The sequence below is a fragment of the Pithys albifrons genome, chromosome 1, assembly GCF_047495875.1.
Source record: "Pithys albifrons albifrons isolate INPA30051 chromosome 1, PitAlb_v1, whole genome shotgun sequence".
Classification (NCBI taxonomy): domain Eukaryota; kingdom Metazoa; phylum Chordata; class Aves; order Passeriformes; family Thamnophilidae; genus Pithys; species Pithys albifrons.
Window position 1 is genome coordinate 92130163 of NC_092458.1, and position 26361 is coordinate 92156523.

At 46.6% G+C, this 26361-nt stretch overlaps 1 protein-coding gene across 2 annotated transcripts in view; it reads left to right on the top strand.

Moving 5' to 3' along the window:
- LSAMP (limbic system associated membrane protein) overlaps nt 1-10749 on the top strand; it is a 323673-nt gene extending 312924 nt beyond the window's left edge. For both annotated transcript variants that reach the window (XM_071560498.1, XM_071560491.1), the window contains one exon: nt 3214-10749. In XM_071560498.1, coding sequence (XP_071416599.1) covers nt 3214-3311 — 98 coding nt within the window. In that variant the 3' untranslated portion in view covers nt 3312-10749. The remainder of the gene's footprint in view (nt 1-3213) is intronic.
- The last annotated feature ends 15612 nt before the right edge of the window (nt 10750-26361 follow it).

Here is a 26361-nt window from a genome sequence, read left to right on the forward strand (position 1 = left end):
ACGCGTGCATGTTCACATGTGCATGGCCACACGGCGGGGTGGGCGTGCTTGCGGGAAGGTAGTACAGGTGTGGAGGGGAGTGAGCGCTCGTCCATGTGTGTTGGGCAGCACAGCCGTGATCGCTGTGGGGGCGCTCCTGCCGGCGTGGATGGTCACCCGTGGCCGTGTGTGTACCCTGGTGCCCGTGGCAGCAGCGCACAGTCCACAGCTGAAGCTGCTCATTCACACAAAGAGAAGCCATCATGTAAACATGAGATGTCACAGCCCAAGTTGTGTCTGGGAAGGAAGAGTGAAAGTGATGAGTGAACTGAAAATGGTTACTATTTTCTGCACAAAAATCTCACTCAAAGATGAATATTTTAATTTAACATTTTCACTGTTTATTGCAGTGGAGCACTTACTGTCCCCCAAAAGCCTGTGAGAATTTTATTTTGTGACTGAACCATACCCTTTTCCCATTTTTGCCATATGTGTGACAGTAAATGTAGCATCCATGGCATGGACTTAAACCAGTTCTGCTGTAAAACACAGAGATCACATGTGGCCCTCAGGGTTACATGCAGGGACCACGCTAGATGCCATCCCTCCCAGTCTGGGTAACCCATTGCCCAACACCTGCACAGCTACACACAGCCCATTGGTGCAAACAGCTGCTCTGTTATCATGAGGTGAGGTGCAGAAGATGACTTGGACTGCAAATGGAGAGGTGTCTGCAGGCAGCCCCACCACCTCACTGGCACACACAGGGAGCTTAGCAGGGAAGCATGAGACCATGTAACTTGCACCATTTTTTAGCTGTGGAGATGGGAGAATACCCTCAAGCTTGTGCACACAAGCTCAAACAGAGCGCAAGCTGACGTGAGCCTCTCCCGTCCTTCATTGCACCATGTTTCCTTGGGTGTCCTTTCCTACACCTAAGTATTGAAGAAGCTCTTCACCATATCACGCCACACCATACCATGCCTTTGTCTCCCACCAAGCTCACAAACCCCACACCATGCACTTAGATGTATTAAGGCAGGAGGACCCAGCCAAAGCAAAATTGCTCGCTGCCTCTTCTATGCTGGGTGTGAGCTGCATCCCACCAAAGGTGCGTATGCCTTTGCTCTGATTGCATAAGCACCCTAGAAAAGTGGCAGAAGGAGGTGGATTGCTGCCACATGTGTATGCCTTACATATATGTTACTATATGTGTTAAGACAAATAGTATTTAAGGTAAATATTATTTAAGTCAAATAGTAAAAATGTTATGGTTGAAAATTTTGTGTGCTCTTGATTATCTGATGGGCCATAGGAATCATTGGGAACTTCTTCACTGCTGTAAGGGGTGCAAATGGTCCCAAACAGACTCCTTACAAATATTTGACTATGAAAGATGCTTTCTCTGAAACACAGGTCAGGTAAGGCTTGTAGCTGAACTTAAACTTGTTTCTGAGCTCAGAGCAGGAAGTTAGTTCCTGTCACCCAGAAGTAAAAAAAAACAGTGTTGTAGGATTCATGTGACAAGCCCCAAAAGTTTTCTGAGGACTAGCTGAAAAAAGAAGCCATAGATGGAATATAAATTTTCCACACAATTCGGCATATGCTTCCTTAATAATGAAATAATAGAAATGGAGCACAAACAGCTAATCTGGAAAGTGACAGACTACATAAGGAAGAAATCAGACAAATGAAAGTACTACAGAATTTCAGGGTCTCTGGATATATCATTCTTGGATTTGCTGCCTTTCAGTCACCAGCTCAAGTTTAATACTGACTGTGCTGCTGAGCAAGCCTGTGGCACCCATGCTCCACCCAGCAGACTGGGAGTCATTGCCTGGTAAACTGCAGGTTGTGAGAAAGGGAGTTGCATTTTGGTCTCATGAGGCTTTCCTGAACAGGACCTTTTATTATTTTTTTGTCTCCCCTCAGCCATCAGAAATGGCTTTTCTTGGTACTAAGCACAACTTCTTTCTTCTGCAGCATGATCAGTTCCAACAGAGAAACTCATCTCCATCTGCACACTTCAGCATCTTCCTGCATCCCTTCTGTGTAAAGCACTGCATACACACACATATATGTATATGTATACACATGCATGTATATGTGTACATATACATAGGTATATATAAATGTACACATACATGTGCATATATATGTGCATGCATGCATACATATGAATATATAAATAAATGTACATATATGTGTACTCATATGTGCACATATACATGGTCAGCATGCATTTACAGAGCCACAACCATGTGCGTCTCTCTGCCCTATTATAAAGAAAAGGCTGCCAAGGCTTGGTATTGCAGGATGAATTTAAAACAGCATCACTACTGCAAAAGCCATCCAGAAAAGGGAACCCGTAAATGAAAGGATGAATGAGAAGATGTCAGGAGTGTTAGCACTTAATATTCCTGGAGTGAGGCTACGTTGTTTGTTGCTGCAGCAGCGTGCTCCTCCCTGCCCACTCTGACAGAGCCTGTGGATGCGCATGCACACACATGCAACTTCTTTTCCCACCCTTATCAAAAATCAACCTCCCTGGCATACCCTGCACCCTCACCCCATAGGTATTGTTCCAGAGGGCCATAAACACAAGAGCAAAGCCTTCCTTCACCCTGATTCAGAAGGAAATAATTGCAGTGCAGCCCATGCAAGGGAGGGGAGACGTCCCCTTGTTGGGCCCATGTTTTATTGATCAGCTTACTGTGATGAATCAGCTCCCGCAGAGCTGGTGTCTGGCTCAGATAGGCATTGGCCACTGCGCAGAATTACAAGTCCTGGCATCTCAGGGCCACCCCTGGGAAGGTGACGGAGGGGTCAGGTATGGGGCTGATGACCAGAGGCTGTGCCTGCCAAGGTGTGAACCATGCTCCTCTTCCAGAAAGCCAAAAGCTCCCAGCTGGAGGCACAGCAAGGGATGGGCTGTGGTCAGCAGCTGGGGTTGAGCCTTCCTTCTTCCTCCATCCTGGGTGTTGTTCAGGGAAAACCACATGCCTTTAGAGTGTTGGGCAGAGGGAAGGAGGATGCTGAGGAGCTTCCAGGCAGCAGCCTGCAGCTGGGCTGGAGGGAGGCTCACTGAATTGGGAAGGTGGCTGTGCCCAGCAGCCCCAACCCACTGCTGCAGGAGCAGCCTGGGATCAAAGCCCTGTGTTGCTGTGTTACCCCTTGTCTCACCCAGCCATGTGTAATTTTGTGTTCTTTTCTCTCCCTTCTCGCACCCTGCAGGACCCGGCACAGGGAGAGTAGACAACGGCTCCATGAGTTTGGCCGTCCCACTGTGGCTGCTGGCAGCGTCCCTGCTCTGCCTACTCAGCAAATGTTAATACAAAAGAGAATTAAAAATAATAATATTAATAATAATTAAAAAACCAACACGACGACAACAACAACACACAAAACAAATCTGCGTTATACAGGAGACAGAGCGAAGAGAGGGGAGAGAGAAAAAAAGAGGGGGGGGAGAGAGAGAGATGACTGTTTCTTTCACAACTTTTGTGTGTTCAGGAGCAAAGAGGGGGGAGAGGAAAAATTACAGCAAAGAAGACTCAGCAACATTTAATCCAAAACCTGAAAAGCCGGCTGTCAAGTCACTGACTGTCTAGGAGACAACACGAAGTGAGGGAGAGAATGGGGCACCAGCAAGGATCATGTCGCCGGAGGATGCTGCAATGTAAACAATCTAACAAAACCCACAAAGCCAATCAAACAGAAGATCCCTTTTCTTTTCTCTCCTCCTTCCTCTTCTCCATACTCCCTCACCTTCCTTCCTTCCTCCTCTTTCTTTCTTTTGCAGAAAGAGGTCTTTGCTTCGGTGTCTATAGCCATTTAACTTTTTGGATGCCCTGGGTCATTTTTGTGAGCTAATGCTCAGTCAATTCATACTTTTGAAAACAAATAAAAAAATAAAAAAAAAGGAGAAAAGGAAAAAAAAAGAGAAAAAAAAGCCACAAAAAGCCACAAACCAGAGCCAGTCACCTGAAGCTCTCTGCACACTGGTGTCCTGTGAAGAACCCTTTCCTCTCTTCACCCTGCGTTCATGTGCACCCAGCCCTTGCTAAACACCTTTATTCCTGTTGTCTTCTTCATGCAACATCACCCTCGCTGGCCTGAACTAAATCTGTGTTAACTCTACTGAAAGCCTACTTTTCTTTTTTTTTAAAGCCTCTTCCTCTCCCCCCTCAATTCCACCCGGTGTCTTTCTCTTTCTCCTGTGTATGCCTGTGTGCGTGTGTGCATGCATGTGTGGCTCTCGCTCCGTCTTCACTCTTTCCCTCTTTCTCTTCCTCTCTCTAAGCATGCAAAACAAACAGTCCATGCTCATCCTGCTGTAGATAATGTCCTGCCTTGTAAGTGGGAGACAAGATGCAGAGAGATCACTCAGGCAAAGAAGAGGGGTGAGGAGAGAGGGGCAGTTGCAACACAGATTCCCATGGTGTCCTCTCTTTGGCTTCCTCACTGGCTTTTTGACTTCTGGCCACCTTGCTTGCAAAAGTCAGTCTGCACCCTTGTCTAGCCTGTTTTTCTCTCTCACCTGCAACCTGTCTGGCTCTCAGCCTCTAAGTACCAGCATAGCAGCCCCTGCAACGCATGAGTGCTTGCACACGTGCATGGGGGTGTGCACTTATGTGCAATTGTCCAAACAAGCAGAAGAAACCAGGACTGGCCTACAGCACTATGGACTGAAGCAGCCACCCATTCCTCCTGGGAATGGGAGGCTGGGCCGCTGGGATGTGAGTGATAAGACCTTGGACATCACCTAACAGCCATTCCTTTTAAGTATAGTGTGTACATAGGAGCAATGCCTTGACATGAAAACCACAGTCTGGTCATTTCTAAGCATTTTGGTAATCATGCAAAAAAGAGCCAATACCCTTTTTTGTTGTTTTGTTGGTTTTGTTCTTACTGTCCTTCCTGGTATAAAAGGAAATGTAGGCTGTGTAAGGGTGAGTGTGTGTGTGCATGTTTGTGTGCTGTACACCACTGCTACTACAAAACTCATTGTAGATTCTACATTTGAAACACATTGGTTCAGAAAATGTCCAGGACCTGTGAATGGAAGAAGCAAAACAAATGTCAGGTCCAAATTCCTGGGTTTGTAAAGAAGGAGCTTAAAGTGGTTCAGCAAAAAAGTGGGCAGCACAATTCCCCTTGCTCTTATTTTTTCTCATCTCAAGGGTGCTGGTCTTGCTGGAGAGCACTGTCACTTGCCATCCCACTTCCCATGGCAGAGCCACATGCAGAGGTGCCAACAGGAGAGCTTTGTGGCTCCCAAGTGAGGAGAAGGAGAGAACAGGCTGTGAGAAAGAGGACTGAGAAAATGCTGGATGGTGGCTGGAAGCTGCCACACCAGCACAAGGTCTGCTGCAGGAGGAGAGGGCAAGCCAGCTGTCACACACTCCAGTGCATGTGTGTGGGCAGGGATAGTGGAGAGAAGACTCCTGTATCTCCTTGCTGGTCATGAACCCTAGTATCCACCAGCAGCAAGGATGATAAAACACGGGGTTTATCAGGTAGCCACTTGCTTTTCTGGGGAGAGGGATGTACAGGAAGAACTTGAGTTAGCCCGCATGCATCAAGTGACCATCTCATGATAGTACAGTATTTTAAAGGTGCTCTGCACCACTGACCTTTCAAACACAGGCCAGCTTGCATTTCTGTCTTTTCCCTGCAAACTGGCACAGTAGCAGCATGCTGGCCAGCCATGCTCACACACTCTTGAAAGCAAGGGGGAAACAGCTTGGCCTTGCTGCTCTCTGGTGTGCAGGAGGGATACCCTCGAGGTGGTCCCTTGTCAGAAAGGAAAGTGGGAAATTGCTGCCTGCAAGCCCATCCCTACCTTTGTGTGGGTGGGGCACAATCCCATGAGGCTTCTCCCTGCTGCTCAGCATGACACTTTTGCCTTGCACTGAGGCACTGCCACCCTGGCTCCTCACTGCTGAGCTCAGCTGTTTCAGGCAACAGCAGTCACGCAATTAGGCAGGCAGGCAAGGGCTCCTCACAGGCAACTAGGATGAGTGAGGAAATAGGAGAGGCTGAAGTTTGGGCATGGCAAGAGTTGCTATAGAGCTGCTGTGGGATTGGATGATGATAAGTGGTGCTCCTCCAGACCCCAAAGCCATACCTGGGGGTGTTTGTGCTTTGGTGCAAGAGGGGAGGGCTGGGCAACTGGTGCTTGAAATCCAACCAAGGCATCCAGGGTTGGCTCCCCTCTCCCAAGGCAGGGTAGTCATCGGTGGGACATGGAGTCTTCTGTGGAGACTGGGGTGTGGTGGCCCAGGGAAAAAAATGTCCTTTATCTTTCAGAGCATTCAGACATCCCAGTTCTCATGCCTGCCCTTAAGGAGGGTCAGTGTCTTATATCCAGATTTCTTGCTGCAACAGGGCTCCTCTTTCCCCTGGTGGAGCCATGAGCTAATGCTTGTTCCAGAAGTCAGGTCTGGGATCTACATCTTTCCAACACTGTCATGAGGGAAACCACCACACTGCACATTCTTGGGCCTGTACCTATTCCTGGAATTATTGTCTCAGGCTTGCTGTGAAAGGTGGCCAGCCTGCAGTGTATTGCTGTCACAAGCTGTTCCTAAGTGCTGGGTCAGGTCTGCTTTATGTTCTTTGATGTCAGCCTGGTTGCTGTTGTAGTGTCTGTCCCATGTGTTGTCCTCTGCATGTGTTTTTTTTTTCCCTGTGGTGTCAGGCACTGGCATCACACACATCAGAGCTCTATGGTGTGTTGGTAGTTCTCAAGTCCTGACACCTCATTATCTCACATCTGTTTTGGTTTGAAGTAGTTTTGAGGGGATGTTTTTTTAGATGTCAAAGCTTATGGTTAAAGGGAAATATCTCACTAAAAGCAGAACATCCATTTTTTTAAGTCACCTACCTATTAGCTAGGGGAAATGGACATAACCACAGTGCTGAGATCTCATCTTTCCTGCAGGCCCTGAGCAGATCTTTTCCTCTCTTGCATGGCCACGAAACAGGGTTAAAGCCAATTAATTGCAGACCTGTCTGAGACAAGCCACCAATAACAAGTGTGCCTGTTGTCTGCAGCAGGCTGGGAACCCCACTTCTGACAATGTCTATTGCTAGCAGGGCTAGGGGTATCATGGGTAGGCTGGAGCTTGTTTTACTCCAAGAATCTAATCCTGTGAGCTTCAGTGTGCATCACAGGATGCTATAAACATCCCCCCATCTCTTCAAAACTCAGGCAAAGATCACTCAAAGTATCTGTTGAGAGGCAAGCCCAGATGAAGATAGGAAACAAAAGCAAGGTCAAATGCTTTTTCCCATTCCCTTTCTCCCCACCACCTTCTGACAGAGATGTTGCAAAGGGTTTTCTCATGTCTCAGGCCCTTTTCTCTGAAACTGTTTCTCCTTCTCATCTCTTCTCTGCTTTCATGTTGCTGTCTTTCCCATCCCCTCCCAAAAAGCTGGGCTTTTACTTCCTGCTGCCTTTCAGCTGGTTGAGGACCAGGGAAGATGGGAGTTTGGAATGGGACACCAGTTCCTTGAGCTTGTCAGTGTATTGTGTTTGATTGATGGAGATTTAACATTTAGTGTTACAAAAAGTAATGAACAAAACGGAAAAAAAAAGAAAAAATTGTATTTCTTCAACTGGTTTGTAAATATTACAAGAGTTACATGAGATGTCTGGTAATGTCCGAGCAGAGGAACAAAAACTTAGATTTAATATATGGCCCCATACTTGCTAGCAGATTTCTAGCCCTTTTTTGATGACCCAAGAGGAATGGTAAAGGCAAGTTTTTCTGAAAGGAACTGGACAGGGGAAATGCAGCCACCCCGAGCCACATGAACTCCATGCATGATTGTAGCATGTAGCTTGGAGTGTGTGCCTGGTCAGATGGAAAACGAAGCAAATGCCTGTTTCTGAATGGCTGGGAAGGGCAACATGGGATGCTCCAGCCTACACCTGTATCTTGGCAGTTGTGTTCATTTTTGTTTGTTTGCAGCCCTGTAGCTTGGGGACATGTTGCTCAGTGATGCACCCTCCTCCTCCCCTCCACCTGCTTTCTTCACCAGTGAAGTTGTATCGCCCCATGGTAGCACCGAGTGCATGTTAACGTGCCATTCATGAAGATTTCATTGGTGACATGCATTGTGTCAAGAGTTAGTGTTTGTCTGCACATCTTTCTCACGCCACTGACTGTTCACCACTTGGGCAGATCTCTTGTGTACTGCTGCTTGCCCCACTCTTGGTCAAAGTATATCCTAGCCCCACCAGCTAACTTCTTAGCTCCAGGTGCATCCAGACCATGCCCCCAGGCCACCTGTCTAAGCAACCCCATTTTGAAAGTCCAAGCACACAGCGTGGACAAAGTCACCATCAACAGCCACATGGTCTCCAGGCTGAGTGGAAGCTACACATCAGGAAGGAATCTGTGGGAGCAACAGTGAGTCCCGATGATTCAACAGCATTTGAGGAAGAAGATCTGGGAAGTCAGAGGAGTTATGTTAGAGTCCTTCACAGCCCCACCACAGGGCGATGTTCCAGCTCAGTCTTTGTGCAGTGTTTCATTGCTTCACCCATCCCTGATGAGGGGATCTATGGGCACAGGGAAACAGCTCTTTTCCTCCCAACCCCTCTCACACCTTTGCTTCCTCTTCTCCAAGCACACTGACCTGCAGCCCAAATCATCATGGTGCTTGATGTGACGTAGCAAGTGACATCAAGGATGGCTAACCAAAACAGTCCTACAGAGGAGGTTCTAGGGGGGTGAGCAGTTGTTTCTCTCTCTCTCTCTCTCTCTCCCTCTCCTGATGGTGCACAATCTTACAACTTCTCTGACTCAAGTACACAAAGCTTCTGGAGTTAGGGATGCCAGGAACAAACTGTTCTATGGGAAGAGCAAAAATTCAGGCAGGGAAGTGATGGAGAAACTGAATGGTAATTTCCAAGATGTGGTGCTGGTGAAAAAGGGTAGGGAATAGTGCTGTCCATCGTCCATGCACAGAACTCTCAGGTTCACCAGTGAGGAGACCATGGCCTCTCAACATTATTCTTAGAGTGGCTTCATTTCCAGTGGGATGCCTAGAAGAGGATTTTTTTTTGACTGCATGACTCCTGCTGACAAAGAGCTGTGTCACACCATTAAAACCTCTTTCACTTTTCCTTCATGTAACTTGCTAGAATGATGATTCGACAGCTCCCACAGCCCCCCAAAATTTTGCCTGGTGGTTGGTTCCCATTAGGGTAATATATTGTGTTTGCTTGTTGGTTCACTAACTGTTACAGGAAAGCAGAACTCATCTTGGTTAGGATATGTTGGTATGGTCCTCTGTGCCTCTGTGGCTTGGGGGGATGTGTGTGAGGCAAGGAGACCTGGCAAGGCAGGGCTTGTGAAACAGGGGTCAGCTCTCCTAATTAGACCAGCCAGGTGGGAAGCAAAGTGTCCTTCACTTGCTTCAGGCTTAAGTTAATTGGTGTCACAGCAACTCGTACTGCCCTGCAAGCCTTGCAGAAGTGCCCAGGCAGTGGAGGAGGAAGGAACAGTGACAGTCAGGAGGACATGACTGCAGCACAGGTGGTGGGGCTGCATGAGCAGTAGGACTACTTGGGCAGCATGACTGGAGAAGGGGCAGAGACTGCATTGCAGAAGGGCCATTCCCACATAGGGCAGGCCCTTCCTTCCCTGTCTGTGCTCATGGTGCATCAGGAGCTCCCTCCTGGCTTCCTAGGGCATGCTCACTGGGCTGCAATGGGCATCATGAGTGATGCAGTGTGACACTGCGGTGACTCCAGCCTTGTCCTCAGAAAAGGCATATGGATGTTTCTGTACATAACATAGGGGCCATGAATGGAGACACGGAGCAAGGACTACCTAGGAGCCAAGCAGGGAGGGGAGCACCTCCCAAGCAGGGCTGTCCTTCTCCAGAATTACGACATTTGCTCCCCATTTGGTCATGCACAGGCACATACGCACACCCCTGTGAGCCCCATCGCACACATGCCACAGTAGTACTTGTGGCTACCATACAGGTGCTCTCCTTTCCCACACTCTCCATCACAACACGCAGCCAGACAGGCACTCATCCACTTGTTCCTGTCTGTAACCCACACAGCTACTGCTGTCCTCCTGAGGAAACCAGAAGAAAGTGTGTGCGTGCCTGCACCTGTGCATGTAGGAGCACACGTGTGCCTGGAAAGGGAGGAGGGGGCAAAGAACAGGAACCTGCCTCCTCGGTGCCACCGTCACACCTCCCAGAGTCATTCAACTTTCCCAGCTGGAGCCAAGATTCATCCTCTAGACCTTGAGAATGAAGGCCAGTCCCTTCTTGCTACATGGTGGGGTGGTTAGAACTCTCCTCATTAACAGTGTTATATACATATAAATATATATATATATCTATATCTTTATATATATTTTTCCCCAGCACTGTAGACATGAGCTGAAATTCTCTTTAACGAAACGAGAAAACGGCCATTTAATTTTTTGCCATTGGTTTGGTTTTGAAACTAGCTCTGTGAAAGAAAATTTTAAAAGCGCAAGTGTGTGTGTAAAAGAACCAATCAAAAAACTAAACAACCCAACAAACGAATGAACAAAACCCAGTGATGGAAAAAAAAGAAGCTTTTTATTTTTTCCTTTCTCAATGTATTTAACTTCTGTTATCTCGTTTCTGTTTCTTTACATGTATGAATGCTCTGCTCTTCTGTGATCTTAAAAAAATACAAAAAAATACAAAAATTAAATAAACATAAAAAGGAGGTAATGTTTCTTCATTTCCCCTCCCTTCCTTGCATATTCTGGCTTGTCTCCTCTCTGATCATGGCTAGTGATGACTTCCCAGCCCACATGGGGAATATGGGTTAAGCTGTCCTTCCCTTCACCTTTCTTGGAGGGGCAAGGTGGTACAGGGCTGCAAACAAGGCAGGAGAATGAGGTCCTGCCTTGGGACTGAGGTCACCCCAAACAGACTGGGCCCTGCAGTGCACTGCCTGGGGATGAAGGGAGCAGGGTGGATGTAAATATGTGTGAATTGGAGCTGCTAGAAGGTGAGGTGTAATGGATGAAACTGCAGTGCCCAGCCCTGAAGCTCTTGCAAATAAACCATTTTTTTTTATTATGTAGCATGATTTTATGTGTGTGTGCAGATAGAGGGGTTTTATGTCAAGGAGGGAATGGGGAGATAGGGCAATGGAGAGGGCCTGAGGCTTGAAGTGAGGCCAGACAGGACAAGGGGAAGAGAAGCAGGAGTCTTGGACCATGGGCAGAAGCAGCCATGAAAGGAAGAGGTTAGAAGAAAGGGAGCAGGAAGGAAGGGACAGCAGAATAGCCTGGGCAAGTTTACAAGGAAACATGGCCAAATGGGATCAAAAACTCATGAAGTGGGATCCAGAGAACCTGGTGAAAGGAGAAAGGAGTACCTAGGCTTTTTAAATGTGAGGGTTGGAGAACACAAGTCATTTACAGCCAAAATCACTCCAATGGTGGGGTCTCTCTGAATGTGCCATGTGTTACTGTCCTTGATCCAGTGGGAGAACCTGTATTTTCTGGTGAACCCTGGGGACACAGGGCAGCAGTGTGACAGAGCTGGGGCAGCCCAGGGTTGAAGCCCTGTGGGTAACAGGCTGTCTGCACCCAATACCAGAGGAGTAGCATGAGGTTGTACATGGCTGGGCTCAGCTTGGGCTGAAGGAGAGCCTGGCTGCATCTCTGAGAGGGAGGTGGTCTTGTCCTCACACACTGCTGAAGCGTGGAAAACCAGGCTTCTTATTTCTGGGTCTGCTCTGCCCAGCACCTGTGTGGTACCTTCACTGCCTCTGTGTCGCCTTCCACCTTCTCCTCTGTTGCCTCTTTACAGTTCACTGGGGCAAAGACTCAAGGCCTACACACAAAAGAGGGTATATTCTATGAACATTTTTATCTAATTTTGTTTCTAGAACATAACATATCAGACAACAAAAGCCTGGTTTTCAGTAGAGTACAGACTTGTTTCTTAAGTTGCATGAAATTAAATAAACCCCAAGTGTCAGAAGTTCAGTGCAAACAGTGGGCTAAGCAGAGGTACATCACTGAGCACCAGGTGCAAGCAGGATGGTGAACATGAACATGAATAGCATTTACCACACCTTTGAGATGGAAGAGAAGCAGTGGGTTATGAACTCTCCTCCATCCCCATCATTGTCTTCCGTGGTTTTGGGAGAGTCAGGGAGTGGAGCAGGAAGGAACACAGGCAAAGCTTCTGGGAAGAGTCCCAGGGAGGGAGGAGTATCACTGTGCTATATGGATATTAAAGTCAGTACTGAGCTTTATTGGCTGATTGCAGAGAGAAAAAGGCCAGATTTGTGATGCTGTACGTGAATGACAACAGCACTACCAGGGTTCTGAACACACCTGGAAAAGCTGTTTTTGCCGTTTTATCTCCACCACCTTAAAGGTGAGGCTAAAAAGAAGACAAGACAAACCCTGGCAAGTACAACCTCTCTTTTCATTAACATTTTGAATGGTTATTTTTAATGGTACATTTAACTAACACTAACTTATCCATGGGAAGAGAATTTGGCTGTTAACACTGGCATCTGCTTAACAAACTGAAGCTTTGCATTTGGTGAGGCGTGAGAATAATACCAACAGTATTGCTTGCTAACAGGAGACTCATTAACATTAATTCCCACTTTTACTACCATGAAGAGTTTTTTGTATCTGTAACTACGGTTATTAGATGTACCCCATTCTCACTGAAAAAGGTAAATAGGAAATTATTAGTGGTGATGCAGACCTACCAGTAAATGAGGATATAAATTCTTAGCACTTACCATAACTCAAAACTTCCAGAAGAGTAAGAAAAGCTATGAGATGTTCTGAGGACTGTGTTCTTCATATTTTCTCACTGGAGGACTGTGTCCAAGTGCATCTAAATTGCAATTGGGTATTAGTGAGGGGTTACGGTGCTCAAAAGCCACAGGAAAATATCTTGCAATTCAGCCAAGAAGGCATTGTCAGAATGGGAAAAGGGCTGTGTAGAGATAAACTTTAATGGATAAAACCAGATCAAATGTTCCACAGCTGTGCATTGGTTGGCATTTTAAGACTGACAGGACTTGTCACTTTTGCTCACCAGCACCTGGAATCACAAGGCAGCATATTTGTCTTAGACACGACTTCTTTTGGTACTTGGGATGTGAAATAAGGAATTTTTTCATAAAATTTCTCAAACTGTAACAATTCAGGTTGAGTTATCAGAGAAGCACAGAATCATTAAGGTTGGAAAAGACCTTCAAGACCAAGTCCAACCTTTGACCAAATACCACCATGTCAACTAAACCATAGCACTATGTGCCACGTCAAGTCGCTTCCTAAATACTTCCAGAATGGTGACTCCACCACCTCCCAGGGCAGCCTGTTCAAATGCTTAACCACCCTTTCAATGAAAAAAATGCTTTCTGATGTCCAACATGAATCTCTCCTGGCACAGCTTGAGGCTATACCCTCTTGTCCTGTCACTGGTTGCCTGAGAGAAGAGGCCGATCCTGATCTGGCTACAATCTACTTTCAGGTAGTTCTAGAAGGTGATAAGGTCTCTCATCAGCCTTCTTTTTTCCAGGCTAAACACCCCAAGCTCCCTCATCTGTTCCTTGAATGACTCACCTCTAGACCCTTCACCAGCCTTGTTTCCCTTCTCTGGACACACTCCAGCACATCAATGTCCTTCTTGTAGTGAGGGGCCCAAAACCGAACACAGGATGCAAGGTGGCATGCAAGGTGTAGCCTCACCACCACCAAGTACAGGGGGACAATCACTGCCCTAGTCCTGCTGGCCACACTATTGCTGATCCAGGCCAGGATGTCAGTGACCTTTTTAGCACCTAGGCACACTGCTGACTCATGTTCAGCCACTGTCAACCAGCACCTCCAGGTCCTTTTCTGCCAGACAACTTTCCAGCCACTCTTCCCCAGGCCTGTAGCACTAAGTGTAGCACTCAGCACTTTGCCTTACTGAGTCTCTCTCATACTGTTGGAGTATGAGCCCAGCAATCCAGCCTGTCCCTCTGCAGACCCTTCCTACCCTCCAGTAGATCAACCCTGCCACCCTTACTGCTGTCTGCAAACTTACTCAGGGTGCACTCAATCCCCTCTTGCAGATCGTTGATAAAGATGTTAAAAAGAACTAGGCCCAGTACTGAGCCCTGGGGAATGTCACTGGTGACCAGGTGACAACTGGACGTGGCACATTCACCACCATTCTGCGGGTCAGGCTATCTAGCCAGTTCCTAACCCAGCAGAGAGTGCTCCTGTCCAAGTCAGGGGCTTCCAGCTTTTCCAGGAAACTGTTGTGGGGGACAGTATTGAAGGCTTTACTGAAGTCCAGGTAGAAAACATCCACAGCCCTTCCCTCACCCACCAGGCAGGTCACCTGGGCATAAAGGGAGACAAAGTTGGTCAAGCAAATATAAATCAGGATGGAAATGTCACAACCTATCTCAAAATACAGACCCAAGCAACCCACAAGCACTGGGGGCATTTTTCAATGGTTGTGACATGGGATACCTCTGAGACCCAGAAATTGCAATGACTTCCAGAAAAATACCTGTACCCAACACCTTGTTATTGGTCTGTCATCTGTGTTACGAACTCTGTCCACACATGGCAGGTGCAGTGTCTATAAAAACTTGAAAACATTTTGGAAAGTATGAGTCTTACAAAATGGTTTCTAGAGAGTAATACTTTCATAGTGTATGGTTTGTAGAATATTTACTGCTTTCTCTTCAAAAGTGCTGCCTTTCCAGTTTATGTTGAAAGTGGTGCAATGACCAGGAAATTCGAGGACTGAATGTTTGAACCATTATCACAGAGAGGAAGGTGCTAATTGAAATGCATAATAGAGCTGTCATACATTCCAATAACCTTGGTGATAAATCTGATTTAAGGTCTTTTAAAATATTACAAATAATGAAAAACACTGACCAGGAATAACACTACTCTGCCAAATGAAAGCTACTGCAAAATTGTTACAGAGCTGGAGGGCAGCAAGACACCCTTTGGGCTTGGTTTGGAGATCACACTTTGGCATTGATCTGCTGCTTGCTCATCTTTGAGTGCTGATTTTCTTATCCATCTTTTTGCCTGGGACTTGAGGGTTACAGTCCCTGACACCTGTGGTTACAGGCTGCAGTGGTAGAAATGGGAGAGTTTGTGGAAGTCATTGGCAGAAGTGGATGGTCCCATCTTCTTCTTCAAGCTCAGTATATGGATCTGACTTTTCTATCTCCTGAAGCCCAGCCTCTAAGGCTGTTTCTTTACCTTACAATGCAGTCCTTCCAGATGGAGAAATCACTCCACGATCTGAGCCCCTTGAGAATCCCACACAGAGGGAGGGTCAGTAGGGAGACTCAAGAGACTTGCCACAAGTACAGGAATCCAGCAGAATTTCAGTCCCTCACAGTGCACCTGTCTTCCAGCCCTGGCCCTGCATTCCACCCAACACGATCACATATCACTCTAATAGTTGTGCAGGCTTGTTTCCACTAGATTACTTGAAGTCTGGTTATATTTTTGCCCTGATATTCCTAAATTTCCCTCCTGGCACTGAAGCCATGGACTTTGTCTAGCATCAAAATTTTTATGGGGAAAATTCGTCTAATCCCCACCATAGGCAAATGGTAGAGGGAGGACCCAAATATGCATGCCATTATGAGAGAAGTTATTTTGCTTTCAGGCCAATGGATATGGCAGCATGGAATGCAGGGATCTTGCACAAAAGAGTCTGCAGGGGTACTCTTTGCATCCCTTCCCATTCCCTGGGCAAGTGAGCATGTGGCAAGTGAGCACACTGAAATGGCCATGGGTAGAAGCTCTGACATCACCTGGGTTCCCTTCATCCCCTCTGACCCAGCCATATGTCATCTACAAACCCTTGTTCTCTCAATGTCATGCAGGGACAGAGGAAACACTTAGGGATCATAGCAGAGAGAGAAGCAGGAGATCCTGTTTGAGGGGTCTGACTGTCTCCACCTGTGTAGCACACAAAGAACTCCTAGAGGTGCCAGAGTCTGTTGCAAGTAACAGCATAAGCCAAGTCATACAAAGAGACTGCTGAGTATCTGGATATAAGGGTGGCACAACCATCATTACCAGAGAAGCTCTGTCTCAGATACACACTGTTCACTTGAAGTGACTTCATTTGACACAAGTAATAGAAAACAGGCACTTGAACTAAGACTGTACATCCTCTCTGAAATGTGGTTTGGGGAGTCTGCTCAAATAAAGGCTGTCTTGCCTGCCTGTTGGTCCATCACCCATTTATAGAGTGGACTGAGAATTTCCAGTCATGGAAAACTCTCCCAGATCATCTCACTAGCTGCTTTTACTGGCTTGCATAACAGAGCCAAGACCCCTCCCTTCCCAGCAACAGTGCTTGTGTTTTCATAGTCTGTCTTTTGAAGGAGGGGGTGGGCTCATCACACCTTTCTGTGAAGGATATTTTACCCTACCTGAGATATGCCTTCCATCAAATAACCTTGCATACCTTCAGCACAGCCCCCTGCCAGTGAACAAAGCTCTTCTACATAGCACAGAAGAGAAGGTGTCCAGAGGTTCATTGCTGGAAGCAGCTGCTGGTGCCAGCCTCAGCTGCATCCCTGGTACCTCAACACACCACGTGGCCTCTTTCGCTGTGGCTGAGGCAAAGCCAGGACCAGTGCTGCTGTTTCCACCCACAGTACATGGCAGGGATGAACACAGTGCCACACTTGAAGCAAGCTGCTCTTGCTGGTAGTGCTGCAGTGCTCTTCTGCAAGGCTTTTCTGAGCAGCTGTTGGCACAGTAGAGCTGCTGACAGGCATCAGGGTAAGCCTCCCACGCTGCAGGATGGGGCTGCAGCTGACATGGCCCTGGTACCCGTCAGCATAAGCTGTTGTGTGTGCTCTATTAGCAGGACAGATCATATGCTGGAGCCCAGTCAGGCCTTTTACTGCCAAGTGATCTGGCAGTGAGCAGCTGCAGGAGGAACGTGTGTGCGAGCGTGGCCTTGGGCTGCTGTCTACTTGAGGATGATGTAGTGGGGCATCTCTTATGGAGAATGCACTTCTTGGTATGCTTGGGGACCATAGAGCTGTGGAGAAGACATGGGGACTTGTGCTGCTGGCTGCAGAGATGAATTCACTTCCTGGGGGGGCACAATTCAGCACCTCTTTGTAAGGAGCCAGCAGCTGAGAGCCAGCTTCTAACTCCAAGCAAACCCTGAATCAGTGTGAAGGCAAGGACCACAATCCCAGAAGGTCTTTTCTATGCCTTCCAGTGTCTTCTTTCTCTGCTCTTGTTATCTTCATTAGCTAACTGAAATGGAAATAAATAAAGACATCAAACATCTCTGAGAAGGGGCTATAACACTTGCAGATAATGGTTTTCAATTGCTCTAAAGCACCTTCATGGACCCTGCCCCAGAGAAATACCCCAGGCAGAGATGTGCTATTGGGCAGCAGAGGGATGAGGCATTCTGAGGCAGCCAGATCAGACTAACAGCAGCTGATTGCTACTGAGTGATAGCAGAGTTAACAAACCAAGAGGTATTAAGGAGAGTGACTGAAGAAAGGGAAAAAAGGCACTGGAGGCACTTTGTGCCTCTAATAATGGCTGCCATGTGGCAAATGAGGGAAAATTAGCACCAGACAGACAAATGGAAACTCATTTCAAGAGGCACTGAATGGGTCAAAATTGCAATGAGAAGCTCAGGAGATTGACTGCATAGCAATGAAATTTTATTTCCCAAGGAATTCAGTACTCTTGCACACTGTCTTGCTCACTGTCTGTACTTTGGGAGCTCTCCCTCTATGCCCTTTAGTGATGTCCCCTCCTCTTATGAAAATACTGGCTGAGAAAACATTTATTCAGTGCACAAAGGTGAATTTGCTTTGATGCTACCCTCCCTTCCACCTTTTCTAATTATTGTCTGCAGTATTTTTTTCTGCAGTGAAGATGAACAGGAGCAGGAACTTATCAATACTCTGGTGGCCAAAACCTGACGTTATGCTCAGCTTCATGCAGCAGTCTGAGAAACTGGGATGGCCTGATCCAGGCTAAGGTGAGGTTTTGGCTTGGGGCACAAAGAGAGAGGCTATGTACAATGGGTTTTGTTTGTATACCAGAGGGAATATTCCCCTTCCTCAGTTGGTCAGGAAATTTAAATTAATGAATTGCTGAACTCTCCAAAGCACTGGCAATGCTGTTGCATTCTCCTGCTTTGTGTCTGTGACATGTAGTTGTTTTTTAGTCTTGCACCCTCCTACCCTAAGAGATACAAGCTTGTCAAGGGTGGGAAGAGGTGCATATCATGGCAAGGGAACCTGTTCACTGCTGTGTGCCTCCCTCTGTACCTGGTGCCTACTGCAGGGCCACCTGTGACTGAGGAACAAAGCTTGACAGCCAGGCCTGCACCTGTGTGTTCAGACAGTCAAAGCAGTGCAGCAATTTAGGGAGTGGGAAGTCTACAGCCTGGAACTGTCACTGTGGCAGCAATGCTTACAAACAGTAGGGATTCATACCAGAGCTAAACTGCTCGAAGTCCTTATTGACACCTCCTGAGCTAACTGTGCCAGGCCTGACTCATTTCAGTGGATTATGCCTCACTTTAAAAGGATTGCAACAGCTTGGTGAGAGAGGTTACTTGGTGGTGAATCAGGCACAAGTGGGGTTTTTTTGCTCATTGACAATGTCTGTGGATAACCCCAAGAGAAACAGCAAAATTACACTGTTTGCGCTCACCAATGGCTCTGTCATCTGTGATTACTGTGCAATTTTGGCTCTAGGCACAGCACCTTCTTTAAGGACCAGATACCCATATGGTGAAAATTAGCATTGATATGCCAACATCAATGAGTCTGCTGTTCTGGCTAGTGAGCTTCTCCCCCATGGCTGAGTTATTAGACATAGAACCTATCAAACAGAAGGGATTCATCCATGACATATAGTGATGGGACTCTGTGTTTGACAGGTGCCTCATAGAAAAAGGATGAGTAAAATATGTGGCATCTACTCTGGAGGCTTGAAGCCATGCTGCTTCATAGTGGCAATGGCTAATAGAACTTCAGTTTGCAGGGCAGCCCATTTAGCTGCACTGCCCTTTGCACAGCATCCCTCAAGAAAGGCTGCCTGGGCTGTGATTGCTTTGTGCACACCCTGCGTTTGCAAGAGGACACCTGACGCTGGGCTCACTGTCCCCTCTGTTGCTGGTTGCACATCTGCATTCCTCCAGTGCCAGCAAATGACCATGGGCAAACCCGTCAGAGGCATGGGCTATGGCTGAGTCTCACCCAGGAGTTGCAACCTGCAGGCAGGTACCAGGCTGCTCTAGTAACTTCTTTGTAATGAGCAAATAAGCTAAATTAAACCAGTCTTCTGACACTTCATAGGCAGATAAAAGAAATGTTTGATGGGTGCTCAGCTCCCTTGTTTTCTACTCTTATTCTCTTGCTTCTCTGTTATTTGAATCTCCTTTCCAATTTTATTGGTGTTAGATAGTTAATTTTCTTGCAGGGTTAGTGTTTGTCTCTTCCATTTCTGTTTCTTATGCATGAGTTTGTTGAGCAAGTACAAGCCATTTGGCCCTCATTGATTATTTATGAAGGTGGGAACCTTTTATCTCAGCTGCTTAGTAACTTAAGGGTGGTGTAGAAAGAGACTGTCTGCAAGAAGCTGCACGTCTTGCAAGGGCTGGGAAACAAGGGCAGGAGGTTGAGGCATTTCAGTATCTGATAGGAAGGGAGTACAGAAGGGAGACAAATCAGGCTGAATTTACTGTGAAGGGTGATTTATCTATAATACTACCGGAAAGCAGGGGTAAAATGGGATTTGAGAGCATTTGATAGCACTTTGTATTCACCTAGGACCTAAGGTCCTAAGAAAATATCAGTAAAGAGTCAGGCCCATTATTATAAATTCCAACCAGAAGGGATGAAAATTTCAGGAACAGGGCAAGGAGAACATGGCATCTCTGCTTGTGTAGCTGCAGATGCTCCACAGTTGCCTGTGTGCTGGCTGTACAGCCAACCCTGCAAGTGGGGGCAGAGCCAAAAAGAACAAAAGATTTCCAGTTCAAGCCAAGTTTAGTGAGACTGCATACTGTGATTTCTGCAAAACCAGGCAAGTCACGCACTTGTAATGGGTCACTGGGACCTGGTCAGGTGGAAATAGAAAATTAGTTTCCCTCCTCAGCCCCCACCCTTTCCTAGCCCAGTTTTTTGTATTTTTTTCTCTTTTTTGTTGCCTATCTGCTCACATTGCACTCCACTAGTCCAGAAGATGGGAGAAGAAATACATCTGACCAAGTGTTTGCAGAGGGTTACCCATATGAAATAATACGCTGTTGAGAGGATCCATTTTCAGGATCCAACATGCTGGTAGCCTGGAAAGATATTCTCCTTTTGCTATACAGATAAGTATGCAGGAAGGCAAATTCATTGTGTGTTGGAACCTGCTCTAGAGCAAAACAAATAGATCAACACTAAGGGACAGGAGCTAAATTGTTTAATGAATGGAGATGCTATTAGAGTGCACTGCAAACAGGATAATGGAATATCAGCTCAAATTTCATTTTACTGTTACTACTAAATCAAAATCCTACACGGAGTTTAATATAGTTCTCCTAAAAATTTCCTGTCACTTCTGCTCTTCCCTTCATCCAGCGACAGCTGAACTTGTCAGATTCCAATCTGTCCCACGGTTTATGAAAAAAAAGCTTTATGGAAAACCTCTTTTATGGGAACATAAATTTAAATGCTGCTCCAGCATCACTGACTTTCAGACAGAAAATGTTACAGGAGCTGCCTTTGAGGTAACCAGCCAGAATACAGTATGGTTAATGTGAGGAAAGAAGGAGGGCACTCTGCCTCCTTCTTTAGCTGCCTGTCATCAGAATATGCCATGATATCCTCTGGTGGGATGAAAATGGGAAAAGGGTAGGGCATATCTGGGAGACTTCTGCAGTCCCCTAAGGAAGCACATGCATGCATCATGTGTCTTGAGCCAGGTTTACCAAAGCTCAGGTCTCAAGGATCTCTGCCATCATTTATGGCTTTCTTCACTACAGCAGTGATGCCTAAGGATTTTAATGTGTATTTTATAGATTTTTGTAGAGTTATATAAATTGAATAAGTTTTTCTAAGTCTCTCACATTTAAAATGGCATTTAGAAGTTATTGAACATTTTCTCACAGGTTTCTGAAATTCTGTTAGATACACATTACCAAGGACATGCCGTTTTGAAGAACACCTGCAAGAACTCCAACTGACACAATGAGATAGCTTGTAGTCAAAACAGGAGAGTAAGCTCAGAGCCCTTGGAGGGGCTCCAAGGGGCAGTTCTGAGGAGTTCTGAAGGTGGACACCAGGAGAAAATGGTACCATGGATTGGGTATAGTCATCAAATATGTTAATTATTGAAAGTTATAAAAACTGTAACATTTGGCTGATGTGCATGCACATACTTTGGTTTTGCACCCTTGAATCTTCTAATAATGGAACTAATCTATCTATCTATCTATCTATCTATCTATCTATCTATTTATCTCCACTAATACTGTTTTGAAAGACTTTTGCAGGTTTAGGGATCAGCAGGGATACCTGTTGAGGGCAGCTGAAGTCTCTGTGGTGGGGACAGGGTGCCTCTACCCCAGCATGGACTATCAGAGCCAGCTATGAAAGGTGAGGGTACAGCTCTCAGGGTCCCTCTCAATTGAGCCAATATCCAAGTGCATGCACCATGAGCAGGTTCTGCTTTTCACCCAGCCACTGAGCGAGGCTTTCCATGAGGCTGGCTGAACAAAAGACAAATCTAATTTTCCCCTCCAGCAGTCTCAACAGCAGCAGAAAGCAGGGCTGATCTGTTTTGAGCAGCACAGGGATGCTTTGCTGTGGCTGCCACGCAGGCTGCAAGGCTCTCTGGCTGCCCCATCTCCAAAACCTGCTCTGGCTTGCTGCTGCCCACCACCAGTCACTGGTTCAGTGCTTTGCCTTTCTTATGTCAAGGCCTCCTAAAATCCTCATTTTGTTTTCCCATCACACCTGCTACTGTGTCACCATGTGGCAAAGGCTGCCCAGTGCAGGTGGCCGTCACCATACTGCTGGTTGAATGACAGTGGCATTTAAACCTGGATATTAGCAGAAGCATAAAGTGTGCCTGACTGTGCCCATGTGCAGTGCCAAGGCTCCGTGTACAGCTCAGCTGACACAGAGCAGCTGAGTGAGCTAAAAAGGTGTGTCTAATTTAAAATTTGATCTTACAAGCTTAATAAAGATGAACTAAAAGAAACTCATGATATACATGTGCAGATTTTTCTGTGACTTCAACAAGCATATTCAGAGCAGCAAGGAGAGGGTACGCTATTTGGAGGAAGACAGAGCCAGCAGCACATCGAGTGGGTATGTGCTCTCCTGAGGCACTTCACTTAACAAAGCATTCACCTACAGAGAGGTCCCTGAGAAGCCTTTTCCCTGATGGGTGTTTTGCTTACACAGGCAACCCCCAGAGATCATCCGTGGAGACAATGTTAGCTTGAGAAGACAGCTGTCTTTATGGCATGTATTTTTAACAAGGCTTAAAGGTATGTTTTACTGCCATACCCTTCCCTGCAGAATAAATACTTCGGAACAGAGGAGTTAGTGATCTGATCTGCCGGAAACCCTGAGAGATGAGCTCAGTTTTGTGCCCTGCTACAGCTTCTTCCTGCACCCCTGGGCAAAAGGCAGAATCCTGCTGCCAAATCAGGAGATAGATATAGTAAAAAGTCTTGAGGGTCTAAGCCTTCACAGCCCTGTGTTGTCATAATCATCCTTTGCACAGTGCTCCAGGGGTTGTGAGGATAACATTGATAAGAGTACTGACAGCTCCTGGGTACGGTGCGATAGAAATGCTGTGATGCTAAGGGTGGCAGACTTTTGAGGCTGGAGGCATCTCCAGTGATGTGAGACAGTCCTTAAGTCTTGGCATTACTAACATCAAACTTGAACAGCTCGAGCCAACCTGCTGCTTGGGCACCGAAATGCTGCTGGAACACCTTATTGGAGCACAGCCAAGTGCCTGTGCCAGCAAAGGTCTGTTCATAAAAAAGGTCTTAAATAGCTAATCAATTGGGATGTGGAAGATTTGGCAAAATGTTTTCTGGCCATTTTAGAATTTTCCTGTATGAACAGAGAGGAAGAGTCATACCTCGTTTGTGTAAAATGCCTGGATAGAGAAGTGAACCTGTTCTGGGGAGCTTCCCCATCGTTCCAGATCAAAATGCTTGTTTGATTATGTGTCTGTTTCAGGACACATATGACATCAGGATTTGTATTTTAAATGGAGACTTCTTGCCCTGTGATGATAAGCACAGCAGAGATAGGTTCTGCCAGTCCTTGGCTCTCAGTTCTGGGGTCCCCACGCTCCACAAAAAAGCAGTAAGGAAAGGAAGCTGTCTGAACAGAGTCCAGATCTTGTCATACTAAGAGATGGTAGCTACAGAATGATGAGGGGGAGCCTGAATCCTTCTTCCAGCTGTGCTGAGCATTTCTGTGAAATTGCCTCAGAGGTTACATGAGGGATTGTTTGCTGAGGAGCTGATAGAAAGTGCACTGACTGAAAGTGAAGGCATGACCATGATCTTTGCAGATGCCCACAGCCTCAGTCCAGAAGATCCCTCAGAAAAGTTGTGTTGAGCTATGAATGCTGCTGTTGCTTACAGGAGGTGCACTTTGCTGCCTCAGAAAGTGCTTTGTTTTCTTACCTCAGCAGTGAATTCTCTGACTGCCTCAGTTAAACCAAGCAGTCCTTCTTTTCTTTTGGAAGTGTGTAACTGCTGAGCACCTGGGTGTGCCAGGATACAACCATGGAATGCAAAACTTCATAGTTTCACACTTCTTGTTACTTAGATTCTTGATTTATGCCTTTTCTACAGAGACAGTTAGTTGCAAGATTATGGACCCAGCATGTTTAAAGCTCTTATCTGGCTTTTTTAAAACTGGGATCATTCATTTCTCTATCTTGCATGGACAGCGTGCTGCAAAAAGTCATAGGCAGCCAAGTCTCACCCTGAGATGCTCTCTGTGTCTGCTCATGCACTGCTGCTGCTTTAAAACCTTCTCTCTTCTTTCCTGGAAATAAATAAATAACCAGGCAAGGCAGCAGCTCAGATGTAAGGGCTCGAGCTCTTGATCATAGGCCATGTTTAGCAGTGGAGGAAAAACATGCAGACTCATTCATAGAGATGCTGCGTGAAGCTGCTGAGGAAGAGCCTGTGGGCATATGATGAATGCTTAGTAATTAAGATGATTCTGGGCATGCTGATTATCATTTCAGGGCGATGTGGAACATCCTGTAAATACTTGCATAAACATCTGATTCCCAGGACACACGCAAGCACGTGCATGTGTGTGTGTGTGTGTGTGTGTATGGAAGGGAAGGGGAAGCAGCCTGATAAGTATTTTGAGAGTAAGAATAATTAAGTGCTGTTTCATCTGTGACTTGTTTTGCTTTTTAATCCAGCAGGAGAAAGCACAGTAATTCATACACTTCTAGGGTGGTCCCGTGGTGTAATGGTGAGCACTCCGGACTCTGATCACAAGGTTGTGAGTTCGAGTCTCAGTGGAGACCATACCAGGCAGTTCAATGCCTCCCTGCTATCCGATCCTGTCAGACCTCGGATGCTCAGCAGGGTCAGCCCCGGTTAGTACCGGGTGCTGTAGGCAGTCCTGAGGACTTCCCTGTCACTGTCCAAGCTCGCTCAGCCGTGGCAGATGGACCTTGGGACTTAAACGGTGGGGCCAGTTCTGCGCACGCTGAGCCTCATCTAAAAAATCCACTGCGCAGGCTGGAAGGGCACACCCCCACCTGGGGAGAGCCCTTCCCAAATCTTCGTTCGCGAAGTTTGGCCATACATACATACATACATACACTTCTAATCCTGCTTGCTGTTTCTGTCATCCAGAGGGAACAATTCACTAGCTTGAAGATTTTGCTCCTTATTCATCAAAATAATAATGCAGGGAGAAGCCAAGTGAACCTGGGAGCCTCTTGCTGAAAAACTCATGCCCAGAAGATGAAGAATTCTTATTCAAAATCCAGAGATTAGAAAGAGGTTCTTCACGCAGAGGATGGTTGGGCACTGGAACAGGCTCCCCAGGGCAGTGGTCACAGCACCGAGCCTGACAGAGTTCAAGAAGCATTTGGATGATACTCTCAGGTGCATGGTGTGACTCTTGGGGCTGTTCTGTGCAGAGCTAAGGGTTGGACTCGATAATCTTTGTGAGTCCCTTCCAACTTGGCATATTCTGTGACTCTGGGATCTGTTGTACTTTTTCCTGTGATAACACTGGTGGAGGACCAGTCTGTTTTCCTAGGGTACTGGTCAGGCTCTACTGTAGTCCCTGAAGTTCTTGATAAAAATTTACTTAGGAGTTTCATCTGCAAGCTTTAGAAGTGTGACTCCTACACAAAAAGTTTGACTCTGGAGCAGAGACTGCCCAAAATTATAGAATCATAGAATGGTTTGAGATTGAAGGGACTTTAAGGGTCATCTAGTTCCAATGCCCCTGCAATGGGCAGGGACATCTTCCACTAGAATCTTAGAGGTATTTGGTTCTAGACATTGATGGGGCATATCAGTTAGTTAGACTATTAAAGGCCTGATGTAGTACCTAACAGGGTTGGAAAATGCTGTGAGATTTTGCCCACAGAGTGCAAGGGCACTATTTATTACACCCTTTCTCCACACTTGCCAGCAGGATCCTTGCTGTGTCAAGTACTGCAGACAGGGCATCCAAAATCCAACATGATTTTGTAGTGTCTCATTTAAGCTCTGGACTTTCCCTGTATCTTAGCAAAGCACTAGTGCTAAGGCAAGGAGGAAACTAATTGCCTCCAGGCATTTTTGTCAGCCTGTGCAATTCTTAAAGAGCTCCTGGCCTTGCAAATTATGAAGACGGCAGGGAGACAGACAAGGGTGTATCTGTGTGACAGGGGTGGGGGCAGCGGCTCCAAATAGCACAGTCTGCTTAATTGGTTTCCTTCCTTTCCCACTGTATTAATCACCTCCTTGTGCATGCTGCACAGGGCTCATTTCAAGTGATTTTGCAGACTTACTGAGAGGGACAGAGAGCAGCCTGGGGATGGATTGCTTCCCAGAAGTCCCTGGTCAGAGGCACAGGTCCCTTTATCTGTCTCCTTGGCTCCACAGCAGCCTACTTTCCACCCAGTCCCTCTTCGATGCTCGCTAATGGAGAAGGAGGTGAGCATGAAATGGACTGCTAAAACCTATGAATATTTCAGAGGAAAAAGTCAAGGGACTCCATTAAATCCTCTTCAGTCTCTGCAAATGGAGCTGGGGGGCGGGTGTGCTGGTTAATGAGAAACACCAGCACCGTGTGACTGCATGATGCTTTCC